General features: G+C 41.5%; 1 protein-coding gene across 1 annotated transcript in view; it reads right to left on the bottom strand.

Annotated features, from left to right (window-relative positions):
* Positions 1 to 16,775, bottom strand: part of unc5db (unc-5 netrin receptor Db) — a 120,944-nt gene that overhangs the window by 11,046 nt on the left and 93,123 nt on the right. Inside the window, exons 10-12 of the mRNA XM_028995981.1 lie at positions 11,722 to 12,048; positions 9,637 to 9,721; positions 902 to 1,073 (exon numbers count right to left, since the gene is read on the bottom strand). Of these exons, the coding sequence (XP_028851814.1) occupies positions 902 to 1,073; positions 9,637 to 9,721; positions 11,722 to 12,048 (584 nt within the window). The remainder of the gene's footprint in view (positions 1 to 901; positions 1,074 to 9,636; positions 9,722 to 11,721; positions 12,049 to 16,775) is intronic.

Here is a 16,775-nt window from a genome sequence, read left to right as displayed (position 1 = left end):
ACTTAAGACTTTGTAGGTCAGTAGGTTGAAAGTCAAGCTTATTGGCACACAGTTAAAGACTAAATCGTTAATTTTGAACATTTGCATCAACTGTAAACAAGTGCCTCGGGCTGATGGACACTGTGCAGATCTTCCGCTGAAGCCAGGCCAGCATCGAGGCCAAACATCTCACAGATCACCATGGGCTGACCTCCATTTTGGCACGCCTGCCTCTGTTTGATGGTTGATCAATACTTTCTATGTCACCTCGTGTCATACTGTTACAGCCATGTGACTTAAAAAAAACAAAAAAAAACAGTGTTCTCAGTGCTATTACATGACATAATTGTTTTTATTTCCTCAAGCTGTTGCAGCACCAGTGGTCTATGAGTGCTCCCTTGAAACCTTCCATGATCAATCGCCTTGCATTCTTGTCTCATACTGATATTGATGGTACAAATGATGTGTGTGTGTGTGTGTGTGTGTGTGTGTGTGTGTGTGTGTGTGTGTGTATATATATATATATATATATATATATATATATATATATATATATATATTCCCGTGTGTTTAAATATTTTCATCTGGTCATGTCTGATTTTCTTTGTGAAGACACAGGAACTTCATGGACCCCACAAGATTGTTGTTCATTGTGTTTGAGCCTCAGCAGCCATGAGCACGCAAAGTATTATCCTAGTTCAAGATCATCTGAACCAGGTCACAGGTCAGATCCCACAGGGGGACTAAACAAAAAGCAGCTGTGTTCGTTTATTACATTGCCTACAATATTTATAAGCAACTGCAATTATTAACTAGTCAATTTTGACAGTCAAAATAATATATTAGGGTTTCTGACACACTCTCTAATAGTTTGCTTTAACCATAATCATGCAGAATAGGCAAAAAATTCGACTGTTCTTACCTCCCATTTCCTGTCCTGAGTTTGTCTCTTGAGACGAATTTTCCAGTTTTCCGCATTAACTTCGGCACAGTGAGCGATCGTCATTGCAACGGGAAAAGAGAGGTCAAGTCCCGCTGGGCCATAAGTCACCTCCGGCCCCAGCAGGACTTCACAGCCTTCTTCTGTCTGGACACTGCAGGAAGAACCAAGCAAATTATTCATTTTCAAAGAGGCAAACAACTGCAGTGCGATACAAACTATTTCTGCACGTTTGGTACTTTTTTTTTTGGACCAAATTAATCTTAAAGTCCAGTTCTCAGCACATTCAGACAGTCTCTCACATTCCAGACATTCCTTTGAAGGGAATTGTGTGGAAGTCTTTTCCTGACTTTGCATATTCATCATCCTCTGCTTGTAATCTTGAGGCCATTATCTTTACACTCAATCATTCCTTGCGGTAGCATGAAATAAAAGCAATTAATGAAGAGAGGCTAATGAAGGTGCTGGCTGTCATGCAAATTCAAAAACGGCAAAAACAAAAAGCCTGCAGGTGTTTGGATCCAACAATCAAGGCAGAGTCATGAAGTCAGAATAAGATTTACCAGCAAATTAGACTGGGATCATTAAAAAAAAGGGCGGTTTGACAATAAACAGCTCCTGTGCTCTGCCGGGAGGACACTGCAGCAGCGGCGGCGGCACTGGAGGAAAGATGAAGACCGAGCCGGCCAGGCCCTGAGAAGTGGGGCGCAATGCTGGCTGTAAATCTGACATTATGGAGCAGACTGGGGCAGGGACAGGTGTGCTGTTATGACTGTTTCAGGAGGTATGATCAATGAACTGCCTGGACGTTTGCCGGGGAGTTAAAGATCATGCTAGTGCTCTATAAAAACATCGCAGTACAGCTTTTTATTAACAGGAGCATTTCTATGCACACACAATGCTCTAACCACACCTATTATTTAATTATTATGGACTGCAGTCATTACTTTTCAATTCAGAGACTTTATATTTACTCACATTTATATAGGTATATTAGGTAACTGAAGATAAGACATCCCCATTTTTCAAGACAAAATTTTTACAAAATAGCTCTTTGTAGACAAATTATTTTTTTAATCCATTCAACAATGGATTGCTTTGAAGACAGTAGCGATAAGACAGGGTGAGGTTTTTATCAGTACTCTGCTAATTAGCCTAGCAACCCAGACAATAAAAAGGGGACAGTGGTGGCCTAGCGGTTAAGGAAGCGGTCCTGTAATCAGAAGGTTGCTGGTTCAAATCCCAATCTGCCAAGGTACCACAGAGCAAAGCACACACTGCTCCCCGAACACCTGTCATGGCTGCCCACTGCTCACCAAAGGTGAAGGTTAAAAGCAGAGGACACATTTCATTGTGTCACCGTGTGCTGTGATGTAGTGTTTCACAATCGCTTCATTTTTACTTTTCAGACGTAAAATTCAAAAACAAAATAAAGCTCACAAATTTAAGTTGGGACAGTGTACCAGGGACACAATGGTAGCAAATAGGATTTTTATTTGATGGGCAAGTTTGTTACCCACTAGTAAAACAAACATAGATGAAAAAGAATTGGCTGTACGGTTCTTTTACTCCCCCAATAAATATACATATAAAAGTGCCCCTGAGGTCCTCTTGCATTTGGTTAAAAGTGCTTCCCTCTTCAATATAGCTAATTTAGCTCTTTAATTTCAAAGGCATAAGGTCAACCTCTTCCCCTTCACACTCTGAGCTCCTGCAGGTCATCACTAATAAAAGGCAGCAAAACATGTAAATGCAGACAAATCTTATCTAACTGGAATATAATATTAGTAAAGTGAGAAAAAAACTATATTTTTATATAAATAATATTTTTATATTAATATAATATAATATAATATGTGTGTGTGTGTGTGTGTGTGTGTGTGTGTGTGTGTGTGCGTGCATTTTCTCGCGTAAAACCAGTCAGGTGACCAAGAAAAAATGCAGGGCCTTCACCTTAAGCAATTCAAATTCAAGTTTTTGCTAATTAATCTGGCTTTATCCTCCTTATCTTTTGAGATATCATCAGCATTGTACTCTCAAGGCACCACAGTATCTGAAGGACCCTTACTTGTGATGAATTCTGCAAAGCCTTGAAAACTTCTGTTAATGGCTTTTATATCTGGATATAATTTGGCAATAATATTATGACATTGAGACATTAATTTTGTATGCCCCCATTTCAGAAAAAAACCCTATAAACAGCCTCAATGTCAGCTGCAAAAAAAACACCCAAACATGAAGAGAACTTCTAAATTTTGAGTTTCAAAACCATGCGGCACAAATGCATGTCACAGGGATTACCGTTTGACCAGATTTTATTATATTTTGGCCTCTATTTAATTGTATTTGGCTTTAACTTTTTGGGGGGGATCTTCTAAAATTATGCACATAGGCTCAAAAACATACATACATCCAAACTAATGTCCCTTAGCAAGTTGCACCATGATTGTGGGTAGCCATCCTCAAGCTTCTGGCAAAATTCTGTGTGGTTGTTTGACCTCTCTGCTTGTCATAATTCCTAGAGTTCACTGACTAACCAAATGCACACATTTCCAAGAAGGATTATGTCAAAGCTTTGGAAAGGCCATTCTAAAAGCTTCACGTTCACCAGTTTTGATGTGTGTTTCTTTCTTTGATCTTTACTGAGCTGTTTATAAGAAACACTGTTAATTGTTTTAACTGAATAGCTGTTTAAAGTAAATAATTACATTTATTAGGTTGACTGTCATCTGAGTGTCAGATCAAAGTTCATCCGTATGGCTATATATAAAGCAGCAAGGCAACATATTGATAAGATATTCCTTCTCTAAAAAAATAATTAAACAGCTTGTTACAGAAATTAAGTAAAGTTGTGTGTCATCTACAGATATTGCATTATTTTTCAACGACCCTTAACATAAGAAAAACACTTTTGTCCAAAATTGTACTAGTAACCTAATAATTGGACTATTAGGAATTATCTGCATGTGTATTTTGACGGGAGTACAATGTTCGGCTTCTCTACCCTCCTCTTGACCTTGATATGGGATGCTTTTTCATGCTGAATGTGGTTTTGTTCTAGACGTCATATTTAATGTGGAGAGTGTGAAGAGGTAACACAGTCACCACTCAGTCAGGCAGGGCAGCTGAAGTGCCTCAGCCTCTTATCGCCTGTTTCTCCAATTCAGACCATCATCAACTTCAAGGGCCCTATGTGGTCGTTTCCATGGCCTTTAATGAGGCACATTATTCAAAGCGAGCAATAAGTTAGCCTTATGGGGCTAAGGAACACAGCTTATTGCAGTATGCAGGGACAGACCAAATAAATGCACTTACATTTCCCTCAACTTCAATTTTTTTCATGCTTCTTTAGCAAAGTTGGTTTTAAAATCACGAGCTCACGGGCGCATTCATTAGATCTCTATCTAAATCCTTAACCCTAAGGCAGGGTATTTATCTTGTAATGAGAAAAACGATCAAAGGAGATGATAGTGAATAGCCTTGCGACCTAAAAGATCTGGCTGTCATTGTGTTTCATCTGATAGTTTCAAAACTCGCAATCACTTCAGTAAACCCAGTCGCACGATTTCAAAGTCTGTCTTACTTGCTTGACCTTCTACTGAGGCTCAGAAGCACTTTGTTAGGAAATGCAGCCTGAGGCAGGTCTGTCCGCCTGGAAAATCTGTTTCACACTGAAGGCTCGAGTTTTAAGAAACACTGCAGGTTTCTGAAGTCCCCAACGAACAATTGTAAGTTCTAAGAACACATTGTAACAGTACCTTTTGGATTTTTTTTGATTCTGAGGAAAAAACAGATCTCCTCTCATAATCTTGCCATAATTTTTTTTGTAGGTTATGAGTACATTGGGAGAGTTATAAAAATGCCTCAGAAAATTCCAGTTTTGATTAGTCATTAATGAGGACTAGCATCATGAATCTTGATCGAATTCCTTTAGAAGTACAGTCCTTGAAATGGGCTTAAAAAGACTAAACAGAGACTTTAATATAGACTACGTATTCACTTTTTTCACTTTGATCACACCATCTTTACTTTTTAGTTTCTATAGGTTTATATTTTCCTAGAATAAATATGCCAAAATGATTCTTTTACAGCTTGTGATAATTAATAGGTGGCTTTTAACTAAATGACCCACATATCATATGTAAAATTTTACAGTTGAGAAAGACTGAAGTCAATCTAAGATACTCAAAATCAATGAAAGTAATAGGTTTGGTGCATCAGGCTATAGAACAATTTTAATGATGGTAAATAGTTTCAATTGAAACATTTCAATATGTGGAGTCAGACATGTGGAGGCAATTTACCTCCACAAAGCAGTAATTGAAGTGATTGTGAAGAAAAGAACATGTACCCCAGGAAGTTGTCCCTGAAATGTATTAAGTGCTGCAGTAAGTATGAAAATCTTATTGGGCCTTATTAAGGTACTGATCAAAAGAAGAACAAACAAACAAAAGCATTTAGAGGTATTGGACATTAGACATGATATGTGAAGACCATCACTGTCAGATGAAATCCTTCTGGGCTAAACACACAAGAATTAAAAGCAAATACAATGGGTATAAAAGAGAAACATTTCTTTAGAAGGAATACTGCCAACTTTAAATATCACAGTGAAAGTGTTGAAAATCTTCAAGGCACCTCAAGGTTGTTGGTCTGATTGACTGTGTTTGAGCTCTAATAGATTTTTATTATAGTGCAGAGAGCAGATTTCAATGTGGGTTGCTCGGCCGCGTGAGAAGAAAGGATTCAATTTTCCGCTGGCCCTCTGGCTGCGGAGAACCGACAGTGAGTGACAGTTCACAAGATGACAGCTCAGACATCCCCTGGGCCAGGGTTCTGCCGTAAACATATTTAACTTGCATAAGGGCGGAGAAGGAGTTCAAACGGAGAGGCTAGACCAGATGGGGCGTCCCTTGGAATTGTTCATGCCCTCTCCACTACCCTGCCTCATTTCACTACACATTTCTTTGATCTCTCAATACAAAGAGCATGCGTGTGCTCCTGTCATTTCGCTTTTCCAGGGCTGTCCACAGTCTAAACTCTGTTCTTCTGGTGGCATGAGATCCCACTCTAGGAGGTGGCCCACACTCCCTTTGTTTAAGCCCACAGTGATGTAATACATGACACCGTGTAAAACTTGGGGTTTGGCATCTGCTCATGCAGTAGCCATTCGTAGCCCCAAGATTCTCTGAAGATTGGTCTAATGTCACCACATGGGTCACGGGCTATGAGTCAGCTAGTCAAGATGGAGTGACTGTGGCAGTGGCATAGAGATGAAAGAACATTGTAGGGGGACATGACAGCATGTTGTCTAGGGTGACCATATTGAAACAGAGGTGGGAGAGGTAGTAATTCTGTGTACACTGTACTAAAGCAACCTGTTCTTATTGTTGTGGACATGACATTGACAGCTACAGTTCCCATTAGCTGCAAAGTTTCTCTTCAACATTTGCGTCTCTCCAAATCAGGGCTTTTGCTGTGATGGCAGCATTTCACACTCTTGGTTTCTCTCAATAACCTTTAGTTCGACAACGGGGATGGTTTACAACATTCCTGAAGACTTTCTTATCATTCACTCATGTGAATGAGCATCTCATGATAAAATTGGCAAGATGGCCACTGCCAGCTGCTCAGTCATTGATTGGCATTTGACAACTCGACTCGGCCTTTTTCACCACAACCAAAGAAAGAGTTATCCTGTTTGTCTCCTTATCTCTCATCTCTCCCCTCACCCTGTCCCTTCCCCAATTCAACCGAGAACATGAATGTCAACATCCATGGGGTGTTGCGGCTCACGCTGGCTCTCGTTCGCAAATTAAACTGAAAAAAATTTACCTGCCTCCTAATTGCACCAGGATTCTTCACCGTTTCTTCACACAGACGCTCACTTTCTGGTCCCACGCTGGTACATTGACAGAATGACTGAGCCCTCAGTCGGAGTTCACCGCGTTACGTGATCGGGTGTTCCAGCAAGCCACCATCATTGAACAGCCACCTGTGGCAGCGCTAACATGAGGTTGCTGCCAGGTGTCAGGGGCATGGCGCGGTGGGCACGGCGCAAGGTCCTCCACCACCCAATTCTGTGTTGCTGACATATCCAGCCTTTGTGGCAAAACTGAAGACCACGTTCTGCCATCCGGACCACATGAAACACGTTTTGTTGCAGCTTTAACATCAGCGCCAGGGTTCCTCATCAGTCAGCCAATTCACCACGAAAATCTGGACCCTGGCTGCCAAGACTCCACTGGATGCCCACGCCCTCCGCCTGATTTATAACGAAGGGCTGGCCCCACGAATCAGCGGCGAGTTGGTCAGCTGGGAGATGCCAGAGAACTGGCATCAACCACCACCTGCTGGCTCATCCAAGATCTGCCACTGACTCCCCAACCTCCACCATCACCACCTCGACCTGCTGCCACACGTATAGATAACCTGGGGGAACCCTTGTATCTTGAATGGGCGGCCCTCACCAATCACGAGAGACACAGGCGATATTGGGAGGGTCTGTGTGCAAACTGCACTTCCCTTTCACACCACCGTGCCATCTGCCCCATCCGTCCCGGAGACGTGTCACCCAGTTGATTGGAGCACCAAGATCAACTGGGCATTTTACTCCCCCTCATTGATGCTGACATCTAGATTCCGCCTCTCAGCAATCCTGGAGTGGAAGCAGCACACCATCTCCACCACCACCTTTGTAGACTCCAGAGCGGCCAGGCACTTCATCGACCATAACTGCATCAACTTCAGACTGTGTAATGCATCTGTCATCTTCCAGCAGTTCATCGGTGATGCTCTCCATGACATGCTGGGATGGGTGCATGGCTACGTGGACAATGTCCTCATTTACTCACCAACCCTGGAAACCCACATCCAACCCATGAGAGCAGTCCTAAAGAGACCTTCCACAAGTGCTCCACTACGTTCCTGGGCTTCACCATCTTGCCCCAGGGTGTGGCCATGGAACCCAAGCTGCTGGAAGCTGTGGCACTGCGGCCCCTACCCACGACACAAAAACAACTGCAATGTTTTCTCGGGGTTGCGAATCATCGCTTCATCCAGGGCTACAGTACAGTCGCAGCCCCGCTCACTACTCTCACCAAACCCTCAACATGCCCCTTCCACATGACGCCTGATTACATGAACGCATTCAAGTCACCACCGCCGCTGTCCTCCAACATCCGGACCCTGCACTTCCATTTCTCATGAAGGTGAACACGTCAGAAGTTCACTCTGATGCACCATCAAGTCAACCAAACAGCTCAATCCCAGTCAGGCGAGGTGGGCCATGTTCTTCCAACTCAATTTCCACCTGTCCTACAGTCCCGGGTCCGGGAGTCAGAAAGCTGACACCCTGTCCAGACAGCATGCTCCAGTTTCCTCTCTCTCCGAACCAATTATCCAGTCCCACCATGGTCCCTGGAGACCAAGGTCCAGGTCGCCCAGACGTCAGACCCTGGCCCAGCCAACGTCCCACCAGGGTGCCTGTCGGGGGTCGGAGTCCATCCATGTGACCGGGAGCAACAAGGAGATGAGGTAACGTGACTCCCATAAATTTTCTGTGACACTAAAGGCAGCTAAAGTGAAGTTTTACTACTGATAAAACATTACCAAAACAGCATTCACCTTTTATTGTCAGTCCACATTTTAATTTGAGTCGAAAATACACAGAAACTATAGAACCTTGTGTAGAACCTTGAGGTGTCCTCATTGACTGTCTGCAATTTAGGTGAATTTAGTACCTTTTTAGCTTTGCTCCTGTTTTACATTCTGCCAGTTCATTAAAAATCTGGACAAGTAGTGATCTGGAGACCTTTCAAAATCCCGTAGTGTGTGATAACCACATCCCCCATGGAGCCCTGGTCTGGCCCGTCGAGGGGTCATTACCTTCATCCAACGTGCATACATAACAACATAATGTGTCAAGATAAAAGGCCTGCAGAATGATTGTTCAAGGTTTCCATGGGCAATATTTTCCCAAAACACCCCCCCCCCCCCCCAAAAAAAACGAGGATACGTGCAAGAAAAGTTCCCACAGCGAGGTGAAGGCAAAGGAAAAGAAACCTCCGGTGTGGTTTAAAGGGAAACTGGAACTTTTTGATCAATTAAGCCTTGATAGTGCTGATAACCTTAATGGATCAAAGTCAAGTGGAAAAAAAAGGCTTTCTCTCTCCAGTAATTTTGTCAAAATGAAAGGAGACCCGGTGGACAGGCTTTCACGGCTGCACGGCTTCGTCTTCGTCTTCATCTTTCCCCCTTTGCACCTGTGGGATCAGTATCTGTGTTGCCACCTGTGAGGCAACAGAAAACGTGATGGCCCAATTCTTGACACCGTGGACCCCTGTAGGGATGCAGGATGGGCTGGGACTCTTGCTGGGCCCCATCTGTCGGAGCCGCCAGTAAACAGCAAGCCATGCAAAGCAGGCAGGAGGCTGTGGCATCACGCTGTTTGCTAATTCAGTGTTTTGTGAGCTGCAGTGGATACAGTGCATATGCATCGTGTCCACGATGCCTGACGTGTATATGATTTGGGGGGAAAATCTTTTAAATCCTCAAAAATGAGTTTGATAACAGAGGGAAACACAATTTGTAAGCTACTAAACATTTTCTCCAGTTCTGGCAAAACGCAATGTGACAATTAAAGCAAACAAAGAAGCTCAACTCACTTTGGGAAAAGGCACGATGGAACGGACCTGATAGGTCTTGCCTCCACCTACCTGGAGTCTCTCTGATTTATCACCATGTACATCTCCCAGGAGGTGTCTTCAGAAATTGCTCCATGGGATACAAGCAGGCTAACACCTGAAAAACATCAGCAATTATGTACAAAAGAAAAAGAAAAGGTCACATTACAACAGACCTGTACCACACAGCGGCTAAAAAAGAAAAACAAAAACAGGGACAGCATAAGTCTGTGGAAATGAATGAAGGCACAAAGGATTTTTTTGGCATCACATTGTTCCTAAATAGATATTCTTGTATTGTGCTGTACTGGAATACATTTCGGTTGTAAAAAGCTCCTAATGCACAGAAAGGTGGCTAATTTCAGGTTTTTAATGGAAACTTTTCCGGAGATACGTAACGTATGGGACGCTAATCTCAGTTTCTTCTGTATTCTTCTAATAACATTTGGATGCACCTACTCTGTAGTGGTTATATAAGCTAAGATGGAGGCCATTCTTTTTACCTTCTTGGCTGCTTTGTTCACTGTTGTCATCATTCATGAGATGCTCATTAAAATGAGTGAATAAGAAAGTGTTCAGCATAAACCTTGGAGAAGCCAAAAGTGTGAAATGCTACCTGATTTGGAGAGACTGAAATGTTCAACTTTTTGCCTTGTTTGCTTTTTTTGTTTGTTTGTTACATAACCTCATGTGTGTTTTCATAATCCTGCATCTTCAGTTTTGTTCTATAATGTAATAAAATGCAAAACCCATAAATGAGTAGGTGTGTCCAAACTTTTGGGACAGGTTACCATTCATTCCAAGGTTTCGTGTTATCTGATGTCAGGAAGTTTTTACTACTCTCTCACTAGGGGACATTGTAACCAATTCATTTGCTATTATTTGTATAATTGAGTTGTCCAATTAAATAATTAAAGACCATTTCTAGCTCTAACATTAAAACCATAAATTCCCTTTGTTTCACTTTAATCCACGGAATGATTGTGGATCCCTAACCCTAATCATAAACTGTGATTAAGCACCCAATGGTTGTTTCACTATAGTGTCCTAATTCATACCCTGGGAATTTTACAGATTGTAGATGCTCAATATGCCCTTATTACAGTGTCTGTGTCATGCACTGCGTTGCTTTATCACTGACAAGCACTTGACACATTAGACAGTCTATTGGTAATTCACCTATTGTGGCATATCATTATGGTTCAGAAGACAAGGTTATATTAAGATTCGCCGTGTTGATGTGGAAGAGGGAGCTCAAAATAAATGATGTCCAAATATGGCAATTTGTTGCCCGTGTGGACTCACCAGGGTGTAGTTAGCAAACACTTATCATGAGCTATGGCTTCACCTTGAAATCAGTTAAATAGAGATGATAGGAAAAGAGCCGGTAGTGTCAGGTGACACAAATTAATACAGCTATTACTATGCAAACTTTCCTTCAGAATTATAGCATCCACTTTCTTTCCAGATAGCACTGGCATTGTTTAACTGTACTTAATGTAAAAAATCTTACAAAGCAATTGTTACATTCAAAACGATGTCAAGATAAATCTCAACATTTGTACAATTAAAATGAATACCTCATGCCCACACCCACAAACATGCAGAAGTTTTTATTCCTTTTAACTAATAAAAATGAAAAAAAATGTATATCCCTCTGTATGTGTCTGGGTGTTCATATCCATTCACATGTAGGCGAGTAAGAATCTTTCTCCTCCAGTTTCTCCTCTTCATGCCCGGCCGAAGAGCAGCCATTTGGGTGTTATTAACTACCGGGCCGGAAGGCTGGATGTGAGAACGGTGCACTTGACCAGTGAGCTGTCCCACTCTAAACCATCACAAGCTTGGAGGAGCCTAATTTTCCTGTGGCTTTCAAGTGGCACTTAGTGTCTTTCGCATGCAAGTGCCCTGCTGAGATACGGCAGTTGAGACATGACGAACAGTTGACCCTGATGAAATGGAACAGTATTCCAGGAACATTACACAGGGAAACACTCCAGTTATTCAGATGCCGAAAGCCATACAATGCATAGGCAGCCCCAATACACTAATCACAATCGTATGAGCTTTTATGCAATAGCCATGTAACCATAGAAACGTAGGAAAAATGAAACATACCAGTATTGGGCAGAACCAAGCGACCACCAAGGTGGTTGAAAATATCTGTGGTCTTCATATGTGCTCTGCCTGGTGAAACAGTGTCCGCGGTGCTGTACTCTCGGTCCAGCGCTCGAGGAAAGGTTTCAGGGTGAGATTTGACATGATACTCAGCCCGTTCTGATACACCCAGTGACACCATGAAGGAGCTTTGAACTTTGACCTTGATGTCTGGCAGAGTGTCAAAGAGTTCTTTGTCTATAGAGTCCTGGAAGCAGATGGGACTGCTGTAGGTCTGGCCGACCGTTATATCTGGTTGCATCGAGGAATTCAGTAGAAGTGGATTGCCTGTACAGAGAGAGACACACCATAATAGATTCATTTAATAATTATAATACATCCAAACAGGCCAGCGACTCACCCAGGGGAGGCACCAGCTCACCGTAGATATTCACATATAAACTACTCACAATAAGTCAGGGATATTGTGAGAGACTTAGTGGATGTCATACATACGGTGTTTGTTTCACTTCAGACATTTTTGGGATAGGGAGGAAACTGTACTGGGGTCACAGACACACCCAATTTTGTGTTTTTCGTGTGTACAGGTGTGCCTTATATTGGGGCCAATACCAACAATGTCATTTAACGGACGAGCAGAGTCACCTGGCCATGACGCGCCTTCAGGTCAGTGGCAGGCAGTCAGATGTGGCTCGTGAACTTGGTGTGTCTTAAGGTGTCATCAGCAGACTTGCATCAAGACACAGAACAATTGGCACATGACAGAAGTGCGGAAGTCGTGTCATCGTTTTTCCAGAAAAAGTAAAAATTTACCAACCCAGTCTCACATGACAGAACTGAAAACATACATTTGTTCTCATTTTTACATACAATCACTGAGCGCCTGCAATGCTTCACACATTTTCAAGCATGGTGGAGCTACTTTTTTAGGGGAGGGCTGGACGGACAAAGCATGAGAAACAGGAGGTTTCTCAATAAGGGGAAAAATTCCAGATCCGACCGTCCTAGATGCAGCTCTATGAACAGCAAAGCAGAATGGCCAAAGCACGCTTTATACATATCACTATTTCAAGCCACTTCAGGACCACAGACAGGCTAGGGAAACTCGTATTAATGTTAAATAATCTCGCAAAGTGAATTTTTCATAATAGGGGACCTTTCATTTTGGCTCTGCCCCTGGCAATGTTTCTTAAAGTTTTAAGCATAGTGTTGTGCAAAGATCCTGCCATTTGTATAATAAATATATAAGTTCTAAAACTGTTACACTGTCTGAATTTAAATGAGGCAATAGAGAAACTGTTCAATCAGCCCTTAATAACAGTGAGACAGCTTTGTTAAATATGAAAAGCAATCTGTTATTCACAGTAGCCTCTGATAAATGATAATGAACAAATTCTTTTATTGGACCTTAGTTCTGCCTTTGATAGTGCAGATACATGCCTTGAACATTTGGTTAGCATAAAGGATACGGTAAGGGTAAAAAATATGCTGCTCTGGCACCAGTCTTAAAAAAAATGTTTTCTCTGCTCACTGTCACCTATTGGGTCCATGCCTCAGCTTGTTTTCCTCTGCTTATATATGATTACATAATTATGTCATCATTTTGGATATTGCAGGCCAGGTCCTCAGAAGCCTGGGTAAGCGTGGGGATTTTGACACCTTGCTGCCCCAACAGTGACTACCAACTTTTAGTTGACATTTTAGTTCAGATCTATAAACTGAACTGACAGATTTATGACTTCACCTTGTTGGCAAAATTCCTATAGTGTTGATACTTGTCATTATAATAAATAATGTGAATATATTTTCATCTGATGTTACCCAACTATTTTCTTGACAGATGACCTGTACATCAAAATCAGACACCCTTTTCTTTTCAGTGATGGTTCAAGGCACAAATTTAATAATCAAAAATAACAGTGGCAGTGGTAGCCTAGTGAGTAAGGAAGCAGGTTCACTTGAGCAAGGTACCATCTACACAAACTGTTCTCTGGCTGCCCACAGCTCACTAAGGGTGAAGGTTAAATGCAGATGACAGATTTTGTTGTGTGCACCGTGTCCTGTGTTTTGCACAATCAGAAAAACAAAATGACCAAAAAAATCACTTTCACTTAACACTGCAAAAACAACAATCTCTTCACCAGGTTCGTAAAATGACTCTGGTCCCTGCTGCGCCACGCTACTCTCTTTCTCTCTGGACACTTGAGCTGAAGTGGTTATGTGACCTTCCTGTAAATGAGGCCTTGAGACCTCCAGCTCCCACAGTGGACCAACTGAAGTGGACTGAGGGGGGTAGGTGGTGGTGGGGTTGATGGAGGATACGAAAGGGAAGCTCTTCGGATGTAGCCATCAGGCTCATGCCTTCTGCCAAGCGGAGGCAAAGATACACACAGCAGCTGTCTGGTGCTTCCAGGCAGCCTGGCCCCATGGCTCCCCCTGCCAAGGCTGGAGTCACAGAGTCCTTGCCTGGCCCAGCTGCCGCCCGGTGAAGGGTGGGAGGCTAATGTTGCTTTATTTTTAGGGAAAGCTTTAATTATTCTTGAGTTGATTTGTGGCAGATGTTCTGTTTTTCTTTTCACCCACCTCTTCTGAACTACTAAGTGATAATTAAGGTGGCAAAGTAACAAAGTAACAAGGGATGAAATGAGTATTTCAATTGCATGTGTTAACACTCTGTGTTTGCCAATTAACTATTTGTAATCATTTAGTGTAATTCTAACAAAAATAGAATTTATTGCAAGAACATTGCACTTGCTTATAATGAGTAAGTGATCAAAATGTACATTTTTTAACAACTGAAAATATGTTGTCTTACATTCACAGTCTAATCAATAAAATGCATAATATCAGTCAATGGTACATTGCAATCCATTTATATATTGTGAGCCTCAGCCCAATGCATCTTGCAAGCACAGCAAGCTGAGGTTAAAATCCAGTAGACATCAGCTCAGAAGCCCACAATGTACTCCTGGTGGAGGAAAAGGGTAGGAAAAGATCGGTGCTGCAGAGTACTTCTTTGAAATGGGGAAGCAAAATGGTAATGCAGGGGTGAGAGATGAGAGCAGTTAATGAAATGGACCTCGAGTTGAATACCTTGCGGGAAAGTTTTGGAATTAGGCTTCTGATTAAAAATCACTCTTGGGCTCAAATTTCATGACCAAAGGAGGCAAAGCATAAAGATGGGGCAGAGGTCTGAAACCTATTTAGCTATTGTGGCTTATACCATCGGCAAAGAGAGCTAGCTGAAGCCTGTAAAGGGTATTTCAGATTAATTATACGGTGTGAGCTCTCACTAATCTGCTTTTAAGAGACCTCTAGAAATTTCATATATTCCTAGGTAAAGATGATGAGTGCCACCATCGTTTAAGAAGTAGCAGTCCTCTCTTCTCCTAATATGGTAATACCTTCTGAAGATACCATATGGCAACATATAAAGATATGTTGGTTATTGTGCAGCTATACAGATACAGTGCATTCAGTGAAATAGTTCAGAAAGAAATGTGCTTTTGATAACAAATACCAGTGTCTATATCATCTTAAAATGTATATGACCGTATTGCCTATGTAGGTTGGGCAGACTTAATTGTCTGCTTTTAGTAAGCAATACATTAAACGACAAACACCAAAAAGACATTATGAGATGGGAAAGGCAGACCTTGGACAGACAAAAAGGGCTGAGGCTGAAACAGGGCAACTCCAAAAAGCCAGGCTATTTAAATGGAATTGATGGCCTGACGGATTTAGCCCAGTGGAGTGCCCTGAAATAACCCCTCGCTGACAGCATGGAGACCAGTGGGCATGAGTGACTTCTCAGACCTTGGGAGCAGTAAATGTGGGGGAGCTCGGCGAAATTCCAGTGCAGCTTTTCACAGTGCTGTTACAAGCAGCCAAAATTTATCAACCCATTCCACGATAGCCATCTATCTATCTCAGCTCTAAATTAAGATGATCAAACCTTATCATGCTCTCCAATCTATTACAAATCCAATTATAAAGCAAAACAATTATTTAACACTAAACTAAAAGGGGCTGTAAGAAGTAAAAAAAACCCCAAAAAACAATAAAACTGAACTGTAAAAAATGTACTTCTAAGAGTAGTTTTACAACCCCACTCATTTTACTTTTACTCGAGTTCCTTTGTGAATAAGAAACTGTACTCTTACTTCACTACATTGAGCAACACTTGACTCACTACTTTTTAAAACATTTTATATGCTTTATTTTTGGCAGATGCCGCCAGATGGAACACATGGCCATGTTTCACCATTCCGATGTAGCAACCATAATCTCATGACATAATTTCACAAATCAGACGTAGCCATGACCACACTTAAACCATTTCGGCATAGCGGCACAAACTCATCACACACTGAATAAAAAAATGGCAGATGCAATGGTCTCCAGTGCTAAAAACATAAAGTTACAGAAAAAAATACAGAATCCCAGTCTTTCATATCAACTCTTTTAGCATTTGAAAACATTTTGTTGTATGGTGCCATAAGCGAATTAGGCCTGTAAGTAGACATGTTCTGTAGAGGAAGGAATTTACATTATTGTTTAGCTGTTTTATTTAATATATCAATGCTAACAAATATAATTAGCATATATAAAAGTTAGTTTGTACTCCCAGCATTAGTCATTGAATTACAAATTGTACTTTAATAAGTTATTATTATTAGAAAATACCAGAATTAGCACATTGATTTTTTTCTACAATAATTAGAGATATTACAAATCAAGCATTAACTCAATATTTGACTACTCTTCCGGACTTTTGTGCTCTTACTTGTGTAATTGTTTGGATGACTACTGTTCTACTTGACTTATTTTGGAGTAATGCCACTAATATTGAGTAACATTTTAGGCTAATCTACCCACCTCTGCACATGACTGATAATCTAACACAACAGAATCCAGGGAAGTAGTCCTGCGTCTAAATAGTGATCTGCTGAGGCTGGGATGTGATTAACCTGTAAAAAGCACAATCAATACCTTCTAAACCGTAACCTAATGTTTTATATTATGAAGGCCTGACTGAGTGAAGTGAGAAAAAA

The sequence above is a fragment of the Denticeps clupeoides genome, chromosome 11, assembly GCF_900700375.1.
Source record: "Denticeps clupeoides chromosome 11, fDenClu1.1, whole genome shotgun sequence".
Taxonomy (NCBI): Eukaryota; Metazoa; Chordata; class Actinopteri; order Clupeiformes; family Denticipitidae; genus Denticeps; species Denticeps clupeoides.
The sequence above is the reverse complement of the archived record's forward strand: the minus strand, read 5'-3'. Positions and strand labels throughout refer to the sequence as shown.